The sequence below is a fragment of the Ischnura elegans genome, chromosome 11 (genome assembly GCF_921293095.1).
Source record: "Ischnura elegans chromosome 11, ioIscEleg1.1, whole genome shotgun sequence".
NCBI classification, from domain to species: Eukaryota; Metazoa; Arthropoda; class Insecta; order Odonata; family Coenagrionidae; genus Ischnura; species Ischnura elegans.
Window position 1 is genome coordinate 82,065,824 of NC_060256.1, and position 24,807 is coordinate 82,090,630.

A 24,807-nucleotide genomic window follows, 5' to 3' on the forward strand; every position below is an offset into this window, starting at 1 on the left:
ATTTCTATGCCAACGTCCGTACTATCGTAAATTATTTCTTGCAAGTCCTAGTTTTCCTATGCACTCCAGTTGGACGATTCTTTCGAATCACATAAGAAGTTACTTAAAAGGGCTTTCATGATTAAGCTAATTAAATAGAGGAGACGAAGGTTTGTGCTTAGGGGATACACACACAAGCGTAACAACAGTAAAGCGTTATTGTATTCATAGGTATACGACGCAGTTTGCTACATACTAGTGAAAAATCAACACTATTAATAAAAACATGAGCACCAGCCTATAAGCTAAATGACTAAATGGTTTGACTAAATGGTCGTCATCCAAAAAGAATGATAAAAGAATTTTCCATCTTTTGATGTTAATGATGTGCTTTTCGGCTTAGCCGTAGCCAAATATGTGCCCGGACAAATATCCATGACATGCACACAGAAACGTTAGATAAACGTCCATATGGCCGTAACAGAAATCACCATCTTCCAACGTTCTCAAGAGGTATGAGGCAGCGAATGTAAGAGGTCTTTCATCCTATATACCTGTTCAATTGATATTGTTTAGCTTTTACAATTAGGGTGAAGAGAAGGATGATAGACTTGGGGTTGAATCCATAGGGGGGCATAGTAGATGAACTTCAGATTCGAAGGAGAGGGAGAAGCGTTGGGAGAGGGCCGTCGGGGGAGGGGTGTGGGGAAGCGCAATGGGCGGAAACAAGTGAGTGCGCTGCCGCGGCGGCTCCGTCCTTGTCCCATTCAAAAAACCGCCGGCGATGGAAGCGGAAAATTGGGCAGGAAAAGGGCACCTTCGGACGAGAAATTCGTCCTTCAAGTACGAAGGTGCCGTCCACACTGCTTGCTCTCGGGGCGAGCTTTTTTCTCGGCCACAATTCTCCAGGCCTCGGACAAAATGTAGTACCTACACGAGAGGGCTCCAGGTGGCTCAGCAATAACCATAAGCAGAGGCCGGCATTGAAACTCAAATTGCATTATTATAATGGAAATGTAGAAAACTCAGCAAGTGAGATACTTATAAATACAGTGTTTTTCAGGAGGAATCTGCAATACTGCAGAATGTGGTAGGAAAGATAATTTAAGTATTTTTTGTGCATAAACATGGGGTCCCAATTCCTTAGTTACTGAGCTATAGCTACGCAAGCATTTTTTATGCACTTTGAAGTTACCAAAAAAACTGTTTTTGTTGGCTATTCAGCCTTTTCTACATTATATTTAATACTCTGGATTTTTTAGGACATTAGATTAATGATGTTGGATGAAAATTTGCAATGTTAACTACCTGAAACAATCTTAAAATGAGATATTATTGCACAATCGTTTATCTGATAGTCGCTCTAACCTCTCGCTTAGTTAAGCTCAAATATTAAAAAACGACAAAATATTATAAAAAACACAATCGTTGTAGTCAGCTTATCCGATCCATTGCGTTTCCGGGGATTTTAAAATTACAAGCTTATTTGTATGCATTGAATCCGATTATCGTTCTTGCTTACAGTTATTCTGAACGCGGACCTCAACCGCAAGATCGACGCAAGAAAATAATTTCGGGGGAGATAGACACCTGAGGGGAAAAATAATCTCATTAACTCAAGTAGACTTGAAATTCTTCTGTTTTTATTAAATTTCCATGCATAACGTCTACCCCTATGAATTTATGAATTTCTTTGCAATGATCCGAGTAATCTTGTGTCTATATTAAACAGTATACCTACTCAATATGTAAAGATTGATTTAAAAATTGCCACAAATAGATGCGGAAAAGGATTTATTAGTTAGAAGAGTGGAAGGCCAATGATAATAGCAAAGGAATAAAATTAAAGTATCAACATTAGGAAGAAGAAATTGGACCAACGTCACCAGAAGTCTCATAGAGTTGGACGCAAAGGGTCAGCATGGAATGGAAGGGGGTTGACTCATTTGGATAAGAAGTGTATTTCGCGGAGTTTGCTTGCAGGGGGTACAATTAAGACTGTATTTTCCAAGCATTTCTGGGGGGAGGGATGTTTGAGCCCCTTGCCCCGCTCGTTACGACCTTGTCCAACCACTTCCAAACCACTCCCCCGCCCTTCTTCGCCATATCCCACAATTCCGGGGGCAGATATTTCAGACCCGGCAGAGCGGGGAGCATTAAATCAAAAAAGGAGGAAAAGGTAGAAAAAAAAAGTCCAAAACACCCTCGACTTAATTTTTTCCGTCTAGAAAAAAAAAGGGTTGCCGTGGAAAAATCAAGGAACCAACGACGCTTATGCACGCTTCACGGGTCGACAACGCTCGCTCCCAAAACCAGGCACTATACAAAGACACATCTCTCGCTTGCTTGCCATTTTATTCAGGGTTTCCGCCCGATTAATTCGGTTTAATATTGCCTCCAGAGGATAATTTCGTCACGGCGTTTTAAGATGCCGCGAATAAAAATTGGTAAAGTGGTAGGAAAAGGAATCGGTCCATTGGTGTACGAAAACGAGAAGTCTTTTCGTCCATTGTCCGCGATTGATTTGGTTTTTAAAGGAGAGAGACAAGATTTTCGTGACGCTTCCTTAAGCCAGAAAAGACGCTGGTAATGGATGACGGATGGATAAATTTCTAGTTAGCAAGGAGGGCGAGGGAAGGGCGATGCCAGTTTACTGATTCTCCATTAAATTGGCCAGAGAATGGAGAAAAACAAAATGAATAGCTTAAGTAAGGTTACCATGGAAAAAGACCCGGGTGCATGATTTGAATTAGCCGCGGACGGATGGTGGAAATCCCAATGACAATATTGGTAGGAATCCAGGGAAAAAATTATTAGTAACCTCAAACCAGTCTCTCACAATTTACCTCTTAAATGAAAGTCATTGATACATACAAAAGTGAAAGAACTGCAGGTCATGTTCAGAAAGTTTACGGTGCAGAGTTTGCTATACGAAGTCTGAAATAGCACGGACAAAAAATTACAAAGAAAACTTTCTATTAAAAATAGCACAATTAAAGTATAAGAGACTGGAAAAATACACAATATTACCATCAAGCCACCGACTATATTTTTTATAACTTGGGAGCAATGATGCAAGATGATAAAATGAAATTAAAAATGCTTGCTAATTTATGGAACTTAATTGCAGCTCGAATACCTTAGGATCGAATAAGCACGCGGATATAACGGAGAGAGAAACGTATAAAGCTGAGAAACACTTATGAATGAAACGCGCTTGCCTATGGAATCAAAGGGTAATTATTTATGACGGAATGGCAGGAAATAGAAAGACCTGAATGTATTTCAATACGAGGGAGGGAGAAGATGGGCACCGCGATCAACTCGCTGCCCTTGGAGTGCTTCAGCACGTACGCCAACGACGCCGCGTGGGAACTTGAAGAGATCAACGATGAGAGATCGAATTAATTTGTATCTCAAACACCCGGGAAGGCTCTATACGTGAAAGAATTGCTCTAGGTCGGAGACAATCAATGTTGAAAAATTAAGCAGCTAAATAATTACCTTAATTATCCTCATGAATAGTTAACACGTGAATAAATATCACAACAGGCACACTCCAAGCACAGAGAATAGCGACAATACTATAAATTTATGAGAATAAAACAATATTTTTAGGAAAAAACTGGCGTGATAAATCAAAATATAATTCACTAAAATGGAAATACAAGAATATCTGAATGATCGCCGTGTATGTGTAAAAAATCCGAATAAAGGATAGGGCACGCATATTATATTGATAGATTTGAATTCATATTTAGGTGATGACATAAAGTAATGTCACCCCCTTAAAGCCTAATGTTATAAAATTTCCCAAATATAACTTTACATGCCTATTTCACCATTAACTTTTCCCTTCTGTCCATTATTTTTCGCAATAAAAACAAAAAACAATTGTTCACTACGTCTTGATCCCGATATATAAGTAGAGCGGAGAAACCAATTTTATATTGGTGTAGTTGCAGAGAGGAGGTTTAAGATAGAAACAGCAAAAATCCACTCATGTTTTTAACTTCTTTATTTAATTTCTATCAAATCAGTCGCAAGTACTTCGTTGAGAATATCTACCCCCACAACCCTGGAAAAAGACGGATTGGTTGGAGGGAATTGACATTATATTACAATGAATAAATCAACTTCCCTGTCTAATTGGTAACGGATGAGGTCGGCTGGGCTTCGTATAAGAGCAGATAGTATATATTCGAGAGGCGATTATGATGGCGGCCGGCAGTTGAGCAAATCCTCCGGGCGATCATCGGAGATCATCCCGCGGAGGCGATCGACTCTTGAGCCGGGAGGCGCTCGGCCAATCTTCCCGCGGAAGATCACGACGATCGAAGGAAAGCGATGTTGGGAAGGAATCGGCGGGCAAAACGGCAGGCGATCCGCGGTATAAAAGGTGGAAGAACACTAGAACCTCATCAGAATTGATTATATTCGTTTTCAATCACTTCAGGAGTTCACACTCGTACCGAGTTTCAACGAGAACTGCGCCATCGTTTTCAAGATATTTTCACTGGACTATACAATTGAAGGATGATTACCTATCCAAAGAAGGAAACTAAATCAACCATCCTAGCAAACTGATAAGGGCCTCCGAGAACTTCGAGCTGCATAGTTTTCTAGGACTGGGGCTATTTTACCACCCTAAGTAAGTTCATTAATTTGCGAATGGATTCATGAAGTTCACGGCTATACGTATACGATTCATTTTCAAATGCATTTACGCACGTGCGTATGTTGCAATTAACTCTTCGTAAGGGTGCATAAGGATTTCAGATCATTTAAAATTATTTCTTTTAATCACATAATCTGAGTCATACATCATACATGGCCTATCAATGGACTTTATGAGAGTTTTCGCACTTCCAGATCTCAATTCTTCGAGGTCCAATAAATTCTAACGCCAGAATGCAAGATTGTACGCGTGCGACAAACTTTTGGTTAAAATTCTGCGGATTTCCTTCCTTAAATTTTACTATGATTCCCTAGTACATGAGTGCAACCAAATTCTTCAAAATTCTCAATTCTAGCACAACATCAATCATACTTTCCCCCACTGAATTTTCTATTTACCGAAATTTACCAAAACATCCATGAGCCTCATGATATTTGCTGAATAAAAAGACTTATGTCATAACATCAAATATTCTTAAGCAATTGTTATTTACTAATACCAAATTATTGGTAGATTTAAGTACAAAACTGGTAAAAAGCTCAAATTTAAAAATTACATACACTGACACACTATGAATTTTTACAAAAACAATTCATAATTCACGATACAAATATAGCAATTGAAAGTTTTCCTCGTGATATTATCCCAACATGATTTTTATTTCTTAGAAATGCCTTCGAGACGTTGGTACAGCATCTCCTAACCCGGCCAAAAACCTTGAAGAATCCATTCATGGCACCAGCAGGTCTTACACGTTCGGCCCCCGTATAGAGGGCGAAAGACACCGGGAGGCAAAAGGGTAAGTCTGGCGGGAAGAGAAGACGGCATTGAGGCGAAGATAGGAGGACAGGGAGACGGCGGAGAGGAAGCAGAGAAATGCGACGAGGAAGCCTATACGACTCGATTCAACTGAAATGAAGCTTCGTCGACGACATCCGTTATGGGCCGATCTAGAACCCCTCTATCCGGTGATGGTTTGCTCCCTCGTCGTAAACCCACCCCCACCACCCCTTTTATACGTGTGCCACCCCCAATTCACCCTCGCAAAGAACTAAAATCTCACCCCCTCCAAGACCTCCGTAACCATTCCCAACCCACAATTCCGGCTACAACCATTGCACCCTCCCCGCCTATCTCCACGCTACCTTTATTTCCATCCACGATTTCGACCCCTGCAAACTCTCCCCCCCAAATTGGCCATCAGGCCCCCCCATTCACACACCTAGCAGGCTTTCCACCCACCCACGCGGGCCCCAATCAAACCCCACAGTCCTTCCACGTGCTCCTTTGAAAGGTCTTACGCGCCCCGACGATGCAGCAGGCCAATGGGTTAATCGCGCAGCGAATAATTTCACTCGCAAGCCAGCTGATACGATTTCGCAAATAAATTTATAAAACCCGTTCGAGAGATTGCTTCGTGGCTGAAAGCCTTTAGCTCCTCGCCACGAACTTCGTCTTCGTCGGATCGAGACTGATTTCCCGCAAACCGCACACACTAAGCGTTTATCGTGGATGTTGCTTCACGTCGTTTCTTACGGGAGTGTTCTTCTAATGCATAATCCTCGCGCATGATCGTCGAAGCAACGGTGATTGCGTGCATGCAATAGTTCCTGAGGAATGTTAGCTATTCCGACTGATCATAGGCACAATGCTGACTTTAGCGATTTTGAGAGCTTTATTCGTAGGTCGTGATTAGCGAGAAGATTCGTTAGCGGGAATTGCTTTTATAACGCGGGATTTTGTAAGGCAAAATCAGAGATCAAAAGATGAAAGACAGTTCCTCCTCCATAGAGAATTAGTATCTTATCATGAATATCATTCAAGTGCATTTGAATGGCACGGTCGCGTAAAAATTCATATTTCGACATTGAAAATTATGCGCCAAATCGAAATTTAAAGACGACTATAGCAAAAATCAAAAAATACAATTACCTGTGATGATACCACTTGCGTGATCAAATCCGAAATATAATTATTACAAATAAAGTACATCTCAGAATGCATGCACTTCTCCCTCTTAATTCAACGAAAGGCTTAACGGGAATAAATAGAACCTTATGAAAAGATTAAATCCCGGACGAATTACTTACATTTATTTTATTTGGATTACATTTTTATGGATTTTCACAATTTTATTTAGTAAAGGTTTTTTAAGTCATATAGGTAACTGCGAGCATATATTTCGATCTCAATAATGCAGCTAAAAAAAGATAATGTTCAAAGACAAGGGCCCTTCCGAGTTTGTAAAAATTCTAATGTGACCTTTTTCGAATTATATATCAACTTCTCTAAGGTGAATTGAAGCAATATGAGTTATTTCTCGATAGAGACGTGGAACGTCTTCAAAGGACAGCGTGATCGACCATCACCGCGGCGAGACTTGCCTGTCGGGCAAAAATCACGCCAGACGGGAATCACAACTTCTGCACAAACTCGGGAGACGAGGATTGTTGCCATTGATAACTGAACTAGGACTTGCTCGAATAGACGCCCTATCTTACCTCGCGAGCTCCCTTAACTTCAACCGTAAAACTGAGTCGTCCTTTCACGAAACTAGGACATAGCCATAACACCTTCTTCTCGGCCTTTCGTCCGCCCGCCCCTAGTCTGCCGGCCCTGAATCTCTCCTGTACACCCCACACCCTCCTTTACTTCCCGGCAGCCTCCTCGATAGGCACCGTCGCCGCTGAAAGCTTAAAATCTCTATGGTTCCCTTTAGGTATTCTGGCTTAACGGGTTGTGGGGGTCTTGGATCGTGAGATGCGACGCAACTAACAATTCCAGTACGGGAGAGAGTAAGGCCAGGCGCTTGCTCGACTAATACCGCGACAACTCACACAGGCCTCGGGATCCGCAGTCGTCGCTTTTGTGTCCGGTGGCCATTTGTCATCAGTTTTGGGGAAATGAACGCGGGGAGAACCACCCTCCGACAAGCGGGCTAAAACTTTTACGCGCCTTCGGTAGAGCCATTGTTTATGCAGATTAGCGTCAATTATGCTCGGGGATTAGGCTAGATTTGAGGATCTGGCTGGTAAAACTGGGCGTCCACCTGAGCCGTCGCGGGCATATTCCTGCGTGAATGATAGAATTGCAATGAAAGACCATAAGTGCGCGCGAGGTTGCCGCTAATTATGGCATCTTTCGGAGCTGCAATTAGCATATCTTTCCTCATCTATAAGGGCTTGCATGGGAACACCAGCCTAAAAGGAGCTTGTGGAGAAGTTCAGCTTTTAGCAAATACTCGTATAAAAAAATCTAAATACACTATTTTATTGTTCTTTTATCCAAGAGGAAATGTTAACGACACGAATTTACAACCGAGAAATCTTCCGGTTCGTACAAAGAAGTTTGCATGTAACTTTCGGGCACCAATCTTGTTTGATCATCTGCTCGAGCGTGCCGGGGCTAGATTCGAATCCCTTACAATTTATTTGGAAGCGAAGCACTCGGGTGTTTAGTCTTAAAAAAAAGACTAATCTAGAATATCTCTCCGTCCGCATCGGATCGGAAAGCACGACAGTTGGCATCGAGAATTTCCCGCACGAACCCTGGGCCTACGCAACAATTCCACACTCCCCCAACAATGGGTCCGATCTTGGATCACGTAATTGCGACCATCAGAGGAAGGAAACCATAAGTAGTCCTAACTCAGGCAAACGGAATTTTTTAAGGGTCTCGGAAAAAATTTACTTCCTACTGATACGCTTCATATTTTAATGATTATATCAATTATCGTTCTAAATTGAGTGACACGGCTAAATTATGCTCCGTAATTACTGTGTAAATGTTCCGATCAATATTCAAACTAAGTCTACAGTAATATTGATGCTTACGTGAGAGGTAGGTATCCTTTTTGGTTTTAACTGCGATAAAAAATATGAAATTCTTTTGCATGAGTATCCACAGCATAAGTGAAATCCCATGACTCTAGGATGAATATAACGTTGACAATACGGTAATAACTTATGCAAATGTCACTATGAGGTGGACGATTATTTCTGAAAATGAGTCCAGAAAATTGCTTATTTCTGCTCAGAATCTTACTCACAATCGTTCAGATAACTCACATGTTTCAAGGACCTTGAATTCGCGAATAAAATAAGAACTTCGCAGCGATTTTTGGTATCTCTACCACTTGATCTTTCCATTTTGGCACAAAACCTTCCATTATCTTCGACGTGGTATTTTTATTCCGACCCAAAGACTTCCTTGGCACATTGTCTCAAACCCCTCCAGATGCATACAAAAATTCGACGCATTCACCAAAAACTTCCTGCGACACGAACACAAAACCACCCTCAATAGCAGTGATGATGTAATCGCTTAATTAGAAGAATCTTAGGAGTAGCCTTCCTGAGACATCAAAAAGCGCTCACAATTAAGGATTTATGGTATAATTTTCTCCGTAAGATACCTACGTAAAACGAAGAAGATACAGGGTTCCTGACAATTAAATTGCCATGCCAACGTGTGATTACAGAGAGCAGAAACTCGTGAAAGAGAAGTTTTCCTGTCTTATTCTCAATGTTTGCACTAAATCCACTGAGTCATGATTTAAAGGTCTTATCTTATGTGGCAAATAACGCGAATCATAATTCGTATAATTATGCACAAGCCACGCCCGATATGAATGAATCTAAAAAACTATTTATTTTAAATTATTTCTCCTATTTTATTACGAAAATTTAGCAAACGTGTTGATAACCAACTTATCCGTGACATTTTTCCTGTTTCCACTGATCAAATCTACACATTATCAACACTTTTATCCCACAATATGAAAATCTACAGTACGCTCTGATATTCAAATTATAGGAACATTCATTTTGGAGTCTCAAAAAATATGTTTGAAAATTTTGCTTATATGTTGTATAAGTTAGCGAAATTCCAGTGAAGAATAACGCGGATAGTCTTTGCAATGATATTTGAGTGGTTTGGCTTTAATTAGGTATTCGACAAACCACGGCAAACACTGACGAATTTGCGAAAAAATTCACGACAACCTTACGCTGTCTTCAGGGAACCTAATGAATAGAGGACAATTGCCAATTTAATTCAGCCATAAATCCATACTTTGGCATTACTTCCGACGGTGAATCAATGAAAAGAAGCACGTAGCCAACGTAAGGACTCGACCTGGCGCCAATAAAGCCAAGAGACCTCACTGGCACAGAGACACAGTGAGTCAGGAGCCTTAAACAATGCCTCTGCTTCCACGCAATGGGAGAGAAAACGCATCATTGAGCAGGCGAAGATGGGGCGATGGAATTCGCTTCACTCCCCTACCATCCCAGCGACTTGCCGCTGAAAGTAACGCGGACTGATGTGTTCGACACACGACGTCCACCCGCGTCAACGTCATCCGATGTCGAACTCTCGCGGAACATCGACCCAAAATACGTTTATACCGCTTGAGCCACAACTCAGACAGACGCCCGAGCACGTAAATAGCAGGGAGGGTCCCCAAATAATAATTCATATTCACGAACGCAAAAATGGGCATATTTTTTTCCCCTTCGCGACACAGTATGGGGGAATTGCTGAAGGTGACCGTCGGTTTAGTGGGGATCTAAAATGATTTTGTCCGACGACAAAAAGAAGTTATAAAAACAACAACAACAACAAAACAAATGAACATCGACGTCCGCAGACGTTCGATCATCGCATGGGAGGTACGATATGGGGATATCCTCCACTTCTCTTTCATTGGCACCGATGAAAATTTCGCTTTTTTTTTCAACCTTTCCCGCCCTCCCCCCACTCGACTCTTTTTGAATAAAAAAATAATATTCATCGTCCCCGGAAATTTTTATCTAACGCCGTAAAAATAATTGCCAATACAGATCCTATGGAGTTGTGGCGGCAATATCTTTCGATTTTGCGACAAGTGGGCGCTCAGGAGTGCCGATTATGAGGTGATTACGGTGCAACGCGTTTGAGGCTGTTCCGAATAGCACCGGCGACGCTTTCAATGCGTAAAACCCGATCGAGATGGGGGCTTTGGCAAGTGTGGTGCGCTGTGGTGGATGGGGTGGGAGGCATCAGCTCACACGGGGACGACGCACATAACGCAAGTAATTTGAGCGCGCGAACATTTTGATGTGCCATCAAAACTGACCCGAAACGCGGAGATAAAAGGAATAATTTGAAATTTTTTATTTAAATGCAAAACAAAGAGAGCGAAATAAAACTCTGGAAATATATTTTCCCCTTAAACTAGCAGTTTCGAATACATTATTATGCCACTGCAGCGGAATGACCAACACATTTAACTATTGATTAGGCATTTATCAGACTGAATCTGATTTACTAATCCTTACGCTGCTTTATAAGAAATAATTTTCAAATTATATAAAAATACAAAACAAAGCTATTGAAATGATAAACATGAAATATTTTTTAACCTAGAACTAACAGTTTTGAATACATTATGCTGGAGCAGAAGGTATAAAATATAACTAGCATATTTTAATATAGATTCGGCATTGATCAGACTGATTCTGATTCACTAAACCTTACGCGGTGGTATAGGGAATAATTTTTCAACTTTATTGTACCGCATTACAACATATGTTTCATTAACAATGTTTTTGCTCCCAAAACCAACAGTTTCAAATAAACATGACAACTATAGCAGAAGGCAACTGCATGACTAAACATAAAGCTATTTACCTGACAAAGTTCAGCCAGATTGCTTTTTATTCGCCTATCTCCACAATGCGTTTAAAGTAATAATTAACAAATCTTCTTGCATCTACAAAACAAGGGTTCAAGGTAAAAATCATGAAATCTATTTTCTCGCCTAAAATAAGCAATAGCAAATTAACTAACTGCTTGGATCCGAGGGCATCGGGAAATGTCCACGGTATTTAAATATTGATTTTGCTTAGATCAGTCAGTTCCTCATACACTAACCTATCCTTTTAAAAATTTATTACTAGGTAAAACAAATAAAAATTAATCGCTAGCCTTATCGCTGCGATGAAAAGTTTTATTCTAGAAATAACCAGGACATAACTGTTCAGTTAGCCAACAACTAGCCGGTTCATAATGACAAACGGTAACAGCAATTATAATCGGATCAAACGCACAAAACTACCAAACTAATTATGGATTGATAAATAAAACTTCACAATTTTTTCACGTTGTTTATTTCTTTAATTAATTTCTGAATTCCGCGGATTCATGATGAATCATTTTTTAAGCTATGTGAAACAGATATTTTCATTAGGTATATGTGAAAAATGATGAGCTAAATCACGGAAATTAAAATTCATACCAGAGAGATGAAAAGAATGCTTAGCGTAGATAAACACTTGACACCAAACCTTTTGAATGCTCTACTGTATATGTGACGCGGACTCTTGAGCGAGACGGCCATTACCAGCTAATGTACATTTCGAAACTTTTATGCGGCCTATATGATATCCAACGGTCGATGGTGAATACGTAATGCATACCACAGGACTTTTTATCTTTGAATAGTTTCGAGTTGGTCACGGGAAATATTGACACGATGCCGGGGCCTAGTAAAAATATTTAATGCACTAGAAACAATTAGAGGAATAACTTTCTTATCTGCCTCGTGGAACATAAAAGTCCGCCATAAAAAGTAAGGGCTACCGAAAAACATTACGCTCCCGCCCTCCAGGATTTAATTAGGATAAGTATAGCTCGGTGCCCTCTTTTTCTCTATTGACGAGCGCATAAACATTCCCACCTTGGTTAATGAATGATGTTACCTCTCGTTTGCATTATTATTACCCCGTAACCCCGGAAACGGAACGGTGAAAATGAAAGGATATAAAAACAACCATGCCTGACCCCGTTCGTTATATATTTTCCCCCAGTGGAAACGGTGTTTTTTTTCGAAATATGTTTTCTCGAGCACTTCCCGCATACTCACGAGCCTATCTGCCAGCCCGCCCTGCACTGGATATCAGTGGCTATATGAGTAGGGTGACGAGAAAAGCTTTCCAAGTCGGACCGGGGAATGACAGCCGTTCCTCCATGTCTCGTCCATACACGCATATATAGGTCCCCTCTCTCTATATATTCCATTCTGCCAACCATCTCTCTCTTCCATCGCCACCAAAACGGTATACGCGTTTATACCCCCCCTTCGTCCCCTCCCGCACAACACAAACAACCAGAAACGTATACCCACCGCTCGTAAAAATCCATCGGGAGACTGGCCGAAACAGCTCGGGCCCATCTCCAGCACGGATCTCCGGGCAATTTTGCGCGCAACGCCGGATGAGTGATACCGGCAAAAATTTCCACCTCACACTCTTCGATGCGAATAAAACTATCGATCGCGGTTCAATCCGAAAATTGTGGCGAGGTCGCGAGTGAGCGGGGACGGCAAAGCGGCTTTCCGCGAACGATCTTTCCACAAAACGAATATTCCGCGTCCCGAAGTTTCCCATCTACCAACAGCAATCACTCAGATAAAAAAATTCCTCCATTAAGGAAGATGATAGCAAAAGGTTTACCCCACTGTTATTCTAAAGACACATCCTTGGTTACTATTGGGTTTAAGTAGGTGTATTGTCTACGGTCCCGTCGGGAAACCTTCACGCTGGGGAGACATGTCGGCGGTGCTCCGAAGGGATCCGTTCGTCCAGCGGGTGGCGGCCGATGAGGCCTCGACTCGCGGCAGACTCGGTCGCCGGGGACTCGGACTAAGCTGACCGTCGCGGTTAAGCCGGTCATAGGCTTCACTAAATTCCACACACTCAAAACGAGGGGACATTAATTAATCCAAATCATAATTCACACGTGATGAGACCGTCTTTAAAACAAAATATTAAGAACTATAGCCACGAACCAATGATTTAATTATCGCTGATTTTCGCCGAAATATTCAATATTTTTCACGCTTGGGGCCATGATTTGTCATTTATTACATTTATATTACAGAAAAGGCTAGACGGATTATAAGGAGGCAAATTTGGAGTGAAATTGAGAAAATAAATATTTTAAGGATGAAAATCTAGCGAAATCACGGCGAAATTCATTGCACAGAAAATGTTCCGACCCTTGCGGTCGATAAAACGTTCTAAATGGATTGAAACGAAGATGCATTTAGAAATACACCTAGTTCTCAGTTGCTCTGAAGGTGTTTTGGACACCAATGAAGGTAGTTAGGCCGTGAAATAGAATACAATCGCAAGCAACAGAGGGATTCAAATCATTGAAAATAATTATATGGCATCATAATTTTCGGATGCTACGAGGTACAATGCCGAAAGTATGAAACTTACTATGTACAATAATAAGGAAAACCACAGGATGAGCTATTTAAGTAAATAGGTAGTCATTACAACAATTTATGGAAACGATATCGTGATATTAAATGGACAAAATGCGACCATTTTATGATAAATGCTGACTATGTAAACCGCTTAGTGCTACTACGTACTATATCGACGAGAAATGGTTCTCACCCTCTTAACCCACCGAAGGCGATCGAAGGGTGTAAGCTCAAGGAAAGCAGGAATTCAACCAATGCGCATCCGAAACGCGATCCATGTTTTAAGCCAACTGCAAAGGCCTCGGAATCCTTACCGCGTGAGATGTGACGCGTCGCGCGGAGTGTTTTATATACATTAGTAATACGCATACATGACTAGGGAGCCTGCTGTCACTCGGGGAAATAGTATCGTGCGACGTTACTTCCTCGCAGGAGAAGCAGTGAGCAGTGGACTTATTTATAGCCGATCGGGTCTAACAATACTTCGGCATGACTTCGCTCGTGCATCACATTTCAATCCGAAATATACTCGTGGGCTGGCGAATCACGGGCTGCGTTTCCACTGAAATCGCACGGGGACGGGCGAGTAATTTGGCATCGGAGCCCGCCACGACCGCATTAATCTAGCGACGGGACGGGCCCCAAAACGAGAGACGGCCCGCGTCAAATCATGTCATCCTGCTCCCTCGCGAGAGCCACCAAGATTCCGACAAAACTCGCAATACTCCGCGACATCACTAGAGAAACAACTGGAAACACTTCACCGAGAGATCGTGTGTATACCTACTTGTAATTCTTTGCCAACACATTTATGCATTCACGCTACCATTCTTAGGACAAAAATATCTTTGGATACTATGTTGAATCGTGACTAACAACGAATGACGAGTAAACTCAAGCAGACCCCTGCAGTACTTGAGACTTAACCACTAAATCTAGTGAAAACACTTCATAAGAAGAATTAGTGTACTTGAAGCTTTTGTGTGGCATATTTTATGTTTACTTTCTCATTACTTAGCAAAAACGTACACGAAAACTTGAAACATCGTGACTACCAATACGGAAGGCTGTGTATAATACGATATGGGTCGGCAAAGTTAAGACAATGATGCAATAGCAGTAATGTCTAGCCTTGTAACTAATTTATTTATCTAAAAAAACTTAGTAAAAAACACGACCACATATGATGGGATGCAGAAAAGACACGATGCTGTGAAATAACCGTTTAATATAGAGGGAACACTTCCTTATGAGCAGATACAACTCCGCAACCCTTCCGTCTTACACTCACACATGATAGCTCATCAGAAATAAACATTCCTCAAAATTTTGCAAAATCGTAAATATAAGCTTAAACGAAGTTACGTAATGAAGGCTCTTCTGCGAAGGCACATTCTCATTCCTGAACTGCATCGCCAGGGGAATGTTTTCACGCGAACACCACGGTTCATAAGAAACCTCATTCTTGATTCGATAGGGGATTCTAAACTTCCTCAAGGGAAAAAAAATAGTAATAAGGGAAGGAAATTAGAAATCAGTATAAAGAAAATCTGGCAAGCGTGCCTTAATACTGAATCGATTGATACGGACCACAATAATTATTGCTATATTGTCATAAATACCAAGTTACTGATTGATTTACTTTGGCCCTGAGTTCCTAGTACAAATAAATAAACGAAGCGTAAGAGTTTAGCAAATTCGACTATAAAAAAATATGGTGCTGTAATTATGAGAACTTTTCTGTTGGGAACGTTCCAATATTTCTTTATTTCTTCAACAACCGACAAAGAGCAACAAAGTAAGTATTCTTATCTTCGCCGTCTCGTAGTGCTGAGGGCCTACAGTTGGTAATATGTGCAAATACGAGAGCAAGAAGTTCTTATTAGTTCAGTGAAAATCGATGCAAAGGCCTTCAAGGCAGAAGTCACTTATATTTCCACGAAACGGGCAACCAAAACAATTTCCCCAAAACGGTCATAAACGCATTAGTGCTGATCGGTTAGCATTTTGTGGCACAGGACAATCAAACTTTGAACATTTCAAGCATCAAAATCAATGACCAAAAATCCAAAGTACCTAACACTTCCTTACAACGGGCACAATCAATGTAGGATCACAATCAATGCAGAACACCAAGTGTCTGATGTTTAGAAATTTGTTAAATCCAAATGAAAATGTACAGAAAGCACTGAACTTTTACGTTTAGACGAATGATCTCTAATTCGAAGGAAATAGAATTGTAAAAATATCTTTATAACAGCATTTACATTTTCAATGGAAAGACACCGAGTTCCTAAGAAAGCATTTATAGGCGCAGATTTTCTTTGCATATTTTGGCCAACTACCATGCATAAGAAGTATAGATTCCTTTCCAACTTCTCTCCTCGACGTACACACCCGGATTAAGCGCATAGGAAACCTAGTTGTGCTAATCAATGTCCGTACTTGCATTTTAATCAATTATGCAATGCATTTAGGATGAAAAATTCTTTCACTAAACGGCAATAGCAAATATCATTTTCACAAAACGGCCAAAATTTTAGCGGCGACTACATTTTTTATGCTTTTATGTAATGTTGATACGAGAGCGCAGCATTCCTTTAGTTTCTCAAACGCGTCCCCCTACCAACTAACACAAACCAAAATCATTACAGCACATTGCTTATTAGTGTACCCATAGCCACCTAATGCAATGTGTATAGGATCTACTCCTAAGTCTCAGTGTTTTGATCACTACCGTATGCGTGACTCACAAGTTCTCTCCCATACACTATCACAGAAACTGCACAATATTTTCACTAAATATCAATTAATTTTATGTAATTTCCACATGAATATGAACCTAAGTTCACGCATGAAGATTAAGTGCTCCAGACCTAATTGGGCGTTATGTATTGGCGCATGCCCCTCGTTAAAATTCTCCCACCAGGCAACACAAACCATTATGTTTTCACAACAGGGTAAGCAACGTGTAACGTGTCATTGTTCAGGCCACAAGAGCAGCAGCACGTGTGAATTGCATTGGCAATGGGCAATGCGTCCATCATAAGAGAGACTCACCCGTAGATGGCATCCTTATCCCGCTTGTGCACGTCCGGCACGGCGCCCATCACGTGGTTGGAGACGGCGGCCGCGGCCGCCGCAGCCGCCGCCGCCGCCCCCACGTGGTTCCCCTGGTGGTAGGGCTGGTGCATGGCCGGGGGCGGACCTCCGCCGCCTCCACCGCCCCCGCCGCCCCCGGCGTGGTGGTGATGGTGGTGGTTCATGTGGGCGGCCGGAGAGTGGTGCGACACCGGGAGGGTCTGCAGAGGCCCCCGGGGGTCGTACATGCCGCCCCCGACGCCTCCACCTCCGCCCCCGCCGCCGCCGCCAACGGACGGCGGGGCCTCCATGTACGGGTGGATTCCGTCATCATACTGTGTCGGTCCACGAGCACATTTGTGTGTGTGTGTGTACATATTCATGAGGATGATTATTGTCGTTTTCGGGGTTTTAGTTGTAGATGGTATTTGGTGAATGGGGATTTATTTGGGTTGCACAGATGATGCGATGTCCGTGAGCCGTGGACGGAGTCGTCCCGGGCACAGAGAGACGTTGGATGAGTTGCGTTGGCGGTCCCGTGGAGATTGGGCGAAGATGCAGGAGATGACGGTCAAATTGGTGACAAAAGGGAAAGAAAAGTTTGTATAAGTAACAGATATGACAATATACAACGACAAAGAGATTTATTTAAGTACATATAGAAACATATTTCGGCAAATGATTTAGGTATTAAGAATGATTAAAGAATATATTGTGCATATATGCGATCATGAATTCAATACTTGCTGGAGAATGAGAAGACAAGTAATAAAATTAATTTAAAAAGATTTCACTGAAATTAAACTGTGCATAGAGTGCACTAAAATAAAATTAGAATGAGCTCTTATAGACTACAGGCATGATATGTAGGAATGATGCCAAGACAAACAGAATGCATAAATAGATATGAAGATTTGTTCTTTCTTCAGATATGCATCATCTTAAATACAGGATCTTACATTATTAGTAGATTCTTCTCAAGCCGATAACATTGTGAGCAATATTATCAACACAGGAAATATAAGGTTTTACAAAATTTGACAATCACGCCTAGAGGAAAAGAATCTTCGCACATGGACAAAATTTTAATTGAATTCACCAATCGTGGTTTAGTACCAGGAATTTTTTGAATGCGACTTCCTTGAAAAAGCGAGAAAATAATCATTTAGAATAATTTGATGAAGTCAGGCGTGATGACATTAAAATGACATGAACAATGATACTGACCATAACAAAATCGTCAGGACATAACAATAACCAGTCATTTTACACTCCATTAACAACCAGGAATATGGAACAGCCAAGAGTACCTGCAGCGCGCTGTACATTTTAAGTGCATTAAAGAGTAATGATATTTATATTTCCGCCGCCATAGAAGTTTTAAGTGCACAACAGGTGCACTTTGAGAAAAGCATTCATGGCATATTTTCACAGTAAACCTACCTCCCACGTTATATGTACCTAGACAGACTTGGAGGCTGCATCTCACAGAATTGATTTATTTCCAGATCAATTGCGCAGCAATGTATCTCGATTCTAACAATAAATATTGCGCTATGAGCAAGGAGAGCGTGCGAGATAAGCGGACAGTCCTTCGATAAAATGCGTCGGCATTGCTACTTGTTATTTTTTTGAGATGCGTATACCCAGACATTACAAATAATACGAAGATTTCAACGCCAATTTATGTGTCAAGGTGCGTTTACGACTCAAGTCTCACACCTTCATGAGCAATTGTCAACGTATACATCTCCATGAAAGTGATGTTCTTGTCTTCATCCGAATCACTCTCGATTATTAGCAATTATATGTATACACGGTATCTAACGCTTGAGAATAATAAGGATATCGGAGCCTATTTAACAAATTCTTTTGAAAATTATGATTTAAGTCCCTAACCTCTCTATCACTGGCATACAAGTTACCACACGGAGGAATACAAAGACACCGTATTGGGACAGTTGGATTCGGAAAATAAAACATTTTTTAGAAAAACTTAGTCAAGTTCTCTTTGAATTATAGTTCACATAACAATAAAATTAATAAAATATTGTTCGTAAGTTAAGAGTAGAAATGAAACCACGCCTTAACGTGAACTGAACGCTTCTTTCAGTTCCAAAGTGAGCTAGCACCGGTGATGTGATCTTGCTCTTTCCTGAATCAACCTTGCAGTCAACAATGAAGTGACTTAAGCTTACTTTTATGATATCTTGACTGGAAATTGAACTCCTTAAAAACGTCGATATACGCCTCAGAGGCCATTAGAAGCAAATAATAAATGGTCCATAAAAACCTCAACGACAGCCCCCACCAGCCGTTTGAATTGATATATGGTGGAAATTAGTAAACGGAATGGCAAAATCCGGGCTATTCCTGATATTTCTATGAACTCTGATTAATCCGGGCCCGATAACAGGGACCATGATGCGGGAAACACCACAGTAGAACTGTCATTACCTTATATCGAACTATTACCGAAGTAATTTTATTGCTATCACAACTCTCAACGCGTTAATCTCGCAAAAAGTGTAAAAAATAGCTAAGCCGGAGATCCTCGTCCGTGCGGAATAACAAGACCATGTGGCTAATGTCACGTGGACGGCGAGGGATCCATAAAACAGTTATCCCCGACGAAAACTTTCGGCCGCGGCCATTACACCAAGTGATTGATGCTCCCCGAATGACTTCACAGAAACGGTGACGAATTACCTATGTAATTGTCAACCAATGACCTTGTCCGAAAGGAGAATATTTTCTGAATACACCTGCACTCATGAGGGAAAAACACAACAATGATGTAAAACGTTTCCTTTCATTTTTTTAGCGGATTATTTCACATAAAATGAAAATTGGTGTCTCTCATATTCCTCAGAGCTAATTCAGGCACCACATAAATACGAAGTCAAATTCGAATTTTTCGAATGGTCGAATTTTTGGTGTGATACTAAAGGTTTTCAAACTATTCATTGAGAATTTTGACGACGCTACTGAAAAAATATTTTAGAGAAATCATACCATAATTTTATACGTTTTTCATTTCCAACTGTCATATATCTAACTCGCAATTCTGAAATTTATATGATTCTAACATATTTTATCCATACATGTCTTCTACCGTTTTGGTCTTCTCTTACTATCATTAATTTTAATTCATAATGCCATTTCACGCTGACGAACTGTATTTTAGATGGAACTCTCTAAAACTGCGCACAGTGACGTTAAATACCCTTGAAAAAGGAAAATAACACTCATAATAGTATTTATTATGCAACCACATGATCTATGGGAAATTTATAGAAAAGGAAAGGCGAGCAAGAACATAGCAATTATATGTCTACTATTCTGTACTCTAACTTAAATCGCTCTTTCAAATAAACCAATCTAAGAGATTAATATTGCATGAGTAAATCAGTAAATTTTGGAATAAATCTCTAAATAAAGAGAATTGACTAAGATGTTAACGCCCCTAGACATATTGCCTATTGATAAGAATTGAGTTCTGAAAAATGTCTTTTTCAGTGGATAATGATGTTTCCAGTGTAATACTACGGAGTTTTTAATACAATTGGTTTCAGGAAATATTTTAACTAAAATGACCGAATATGAAGGCTTTATCTGTTACATACGAGGAATAATATGAAAGTAAACGGCATTCAGCAAGGCGAATATCTCGTTTTAGGGAACGTATTAAAGGGGCTAGAAGTTTACGGAAAATGTACAAGCGAAACTGCATGTTTAGAAAGAAAATTCAGAGGGAAGGCAACAATTCAAGTGATCCTCGTAAAATTAAAAGGGGAACGTCACTCTACATAGGCACCTTTCCTAGGCCGGCACAGATCGCGCGGTAATGAACTTTGGGTTGTATTTTCTTCGGTACACTAATGACTTAGCAGCACGAAAAGGGAAGGATATGCGACTGAATCTGATTGAAAAGGGTTGAAATTTCCTTCCGCGCGGGACACGTGGAATCCTAAATTCTCCTCAGTTGGGGGGAGTAGGTTGGTACCTGTTATCCGAAGTCGCTGTTACCCCGAAAGCTTGGGGACGGCCCGCGGAGTTTAATGAATGGCTATGCATAATGCGGGACCAAAAGCGGGGGGTATGGCGAGGAGGGGGTAATGAGCAGGGGACTTAGAAGGAATGTCGGAACCGAGGAAAGGCATCGCCGTCTTTTGTGCCTCGCGACCCTTTGAGACGGGCGGCGTGCCTGGTTATACCGTCCGCCCCGCGGGGAGCGGAGTCACGTCTGTCGGCGCGGTGTCAATCACGGGACACGCGCGTGTTGACCGCCTGCTCACGGCCGTGCATGCCTTTGCCCCTCTTCAAACCCCGGAGAAAGGTGGGCTAAGGGTCTCCAACCCGGTGACAAAGTCCCACGGATAAGGGTACTTCACATAACGCATGATGGAGTATAAACTTACCGCTACGTACGAACTATAACACGTGTTGATTTCATTCGAAATAGGGTATTTCAAGGGTACCTACAATCCCATGAGGGCGCCGTAGTCCAGTGAAAATTACATTGAGGGAAAGACTTCCCCAAAAATTCAGCAATGTATGAAAGTTAGTCGTTGCATCAATATTTTTCTTTCATACTGGATTCGCAAACATGATGCTAAGGATATACCCGAGGAGCTCGCGCATAACACCGTCAGACTAGCTAAAGAGAGGTAAAAATATGGAAATATTAAAAAATTAACCCTACATACTAGCCATAGGTATCCACATTTTAAAAAAATTCTGTTATAAATTTACGATATGCCACGGTATGGTTATTATGGTTGACATCCTTAGGAAGTGAAATCCAAGAAATAAAAAAGAAATAATTGCTTACTTCAGCATGTGTACGCTTCAAAAAATTATGCATTAAATAAATTTGAGTCCTTAACGCGCCTAAATCATTTCTCAAAAGCCATTATGCAGGTAACTAAAGTTCTTCCACAACCCATCACGCTCTATCGATTTAGAAAAACAGCCATAATTAAAAGTGAATGCGTGATATTGCCTAAGCATCTTTCGCGGCCCTCACAAGAAGTGAGGCACGTACTCTATCTTCAATAACTACATAGCACGCTGAAAAATATAAGTACCATACTGCTTGCCAGAGGCCAGAGGGCATAAAGCCACTAACAAAAATCTGCAGAACTGAGTTCTACCATACACCCGGTTTGGCGGATTCAAAAATCATTTATGATCGTGTGACAACTTCAAAACATCCTCCGTTTAACATACTGCATCGTCTCCTTTGAGGTTTCACCAAACAGATAGTATTATCACTAGGCACAGATTCCTCCGTTGCCTGACAATCAAACTTGTCAAACTTTGAGCTTGTACTCTTGGCTTTCCTGGGTACGTCAAAACACACTAGCCCAGACAACAGGCAACGACTTACCCTTGGCTGAGCCATGAACGCCCTGCCGGCTACTTCGTATTCTCCGTGCAGGGCCACTTTACACTCCACCCTCAAGGGCTTAAAACACTCTTCCCCTGACTAAGTGCACTGATCGCTAACCCTTTAGCCTCTCCGGGTACTCTGCTCTTTTCTTACGATTCCTCTCAGGGAAATTTGGGAACCGCTCCCCCTGGGACGGGGAGGGCCTGACGGGACACTGGGAAAGGGAACTCGCGGGGTTATTTTGCTTCTTCCGCGGAAAGACTTTGCGTACGTTTCCCTCGGCCACGGAGACACTACCGCCTGATGGGACCACTAGTGGCGGATGGGGGAGGGTCCGGCATGCGAGATACTTGGGGAAATGGTGAGATCTGATAGGGTGGGTGCGAGGATTTTCGGTTCCTTTCGTATACTTTGTGGAGGGATCTGTCGAGATCACAAAAATTTTGGGGACTTTTTTTCTTTTCACTGGGGCGAGGGCCACACTTCACTGGCGTCGAATACGGAGTGTGTCTCCGTCTCAGAAGGTTTGCTGCATGTCTCCTCCAGGATTATCCACGACAGTTCTCCTGAGGTCCCCGTTTTTACGCGCTTGTCCAACGAAGAACGAGAGACTGCACCCCTTCCGGAAAGTCAAACGGACTCGGTAAGACAGCGTGAACTTCCCGACCGTATTTTACGAGCGTAAACACAAGTGAACAGGCGACGACACCGGTGACGGAATCCTCCTAACTTTAGTCTGGGAGGACCTTGCTCCAGCAGCGTTCTAAGGGTCTTCCGGGACCCCCTTCACCACACTTGGAAGCAGGGTTGAGCGAAACGGGCCAGGACTCCAGGAACAAGGCCCGCGCGGGTAGCCGGTAGACGGGGAGTGCGATCCGCCGGCTGGCCAGTCGCCGGGACGCCGGGGGACGGGGTTGAGGTCGGCGCTGCAGCGTTCCACTCTGCACCCACGGCTGTCTCGCTCCCGCGGAGGATGAACCACGAGGCCAAACCCCCGGCTGTGACGAAAATCGGGTGTCCACCCCGCGGAGAGACAGATCGTGAGATGAGGGAGGCGTCGTGGGGTTTGACGGGATTGTTTTGTGTGTGGGTGGGCACTGGCGACTGTCGGTGGTGGTTTGGGGGGCGAGTAATACGGGGTGCTGCTAGTACGCCGCCCCTAGTCTCCTTACCGGCAAGGGGGAGGCTCGGAGATTGGCGAGATGGTGTGAGTTTTGTATGGGAAGTGGGGAGTCTTGCACCCACGTAGCCGGTGGAAGTGGGGGGTAGGAGTGCTCCACGCAGAGTATGGAAAAGTTGGGGGGGTGTGGGGGTTGCGAGGGATGTGTCGGGGTGGGAAAAGGAGCGGAACTCTGCTCAGGGTGTCGATCCGCTGCGCCCGCGCACCGCACTCCCGCACAACTGACACAGACACACTCACAGGCGGACGAACGGGCAGGACAAACGCACAAGCGGACCAATACTCCGTCCTGGGCTCCGGTGATAGGTCGGCTTCGGGGTGCGGGACTTGTGAGGGATGAAAAAAAAACAGACGGCGCGGGATCCGAACTTCCCTCTTCAGGACAGCGGCAGGAACCACACCTCCGGAGGACTATAGGAACTAATATCCTCTATACAATCCTCTCGCTTATTCCTCCGACTGAGAACTTCCAGTTCACGATTTTCACCGGGTTCCGTGGGTTGAACTGACGGACAGGACGGTGGCAATTTCCGATAGATCGCGACCCGAGAACTCGGCGATGTCGGCTCGCGGTTAAGATGACGCGGCTGACAACAAAACACTCGTATACCGAACGCGACGTAAACACGGACACTTTTCAATGCGCAGCAGACCAGCTATATTTTCCTCCCGTAAGCGGACACTGGCGCACAATAGCTGGGATTGATTGAAAACCCGATTTTAAGTGTGAAAACGAGAAAAAAAACACGAATAACCGACGGAAAAGAAGCGGTTGTACACGTGACAGCGGCGTCCCAGGGCCTCCCGACCCCTTCCTGGTAAGTAAACACACGCTTTGTCTCGAAATGGGGAGGGGGGTTCGAACCGGCGACCTCCTGGGTGCGGCGACGTCTCTAGGGATCCGTTGGTACGCCCACCGGCAAACACACTTTCCTTGCCTCAATAAGAAGACCCCTCCCCGCGTGGTTTTGAACGGAAAAGGCGAAGAGCCGCTCCACGAAGACTACCACGCGCTAGCAAAGACGAACCGCTTCTGCCAGCTGTCAATCACGGGGCGGTAGGGGAGGGGAAACCAAGGGGATGTAGGAGAAGGACGTGGAGGAGGGGAGGGGGGCGGGGTCCGCAGAGGGAAGGGGGAGGTCCATGAAAACATGCGCGAGCGGGGGGGAAAGGGAGACTTTGGGAAAGGCTTGAAAACCAGCCCAGAAAATGGGCGGGACGCTTGCAAGCTTTCAGGT

The 24,807-nt window shown here is 42.7% G+C and overlaps 1 protein-coding gene across 3 annotated transcripts in view; it reads right to left on the reverse strand.

Annotated features, from left to right (window-relative positions):
• Positions 1-24,598, reverse strand: part of LOC124168540 (homeobox protein homothorax) — an 822,993-nt gene extending 798,395 nt beyond the window's left edge. For all 3 annotated transcript variants that reach the window (XM_046546881.1, XM_046546882.1, XM_046546880.1), the window contains exons 1-2: positions 22,387-24,598; positions 16,974-17,329 (exon numbers count right to left, since the gene is read on the reverse strand). In XM_046546881.1, coding sequence (XP_046402837.1) covers positions 16,974-17,329; positions 22,387-22,401 — 371 coding nt within the window. In that variant the 5' untranslated portion in view covers positions 22,402-24,598. The remainder of the gene's footprint in view (positions 1-16,973; positions 17,330-22,386) is intronic.
• Between the last annotated feature and the right edge of the window lie 209 nt (positions 24,599-24,807).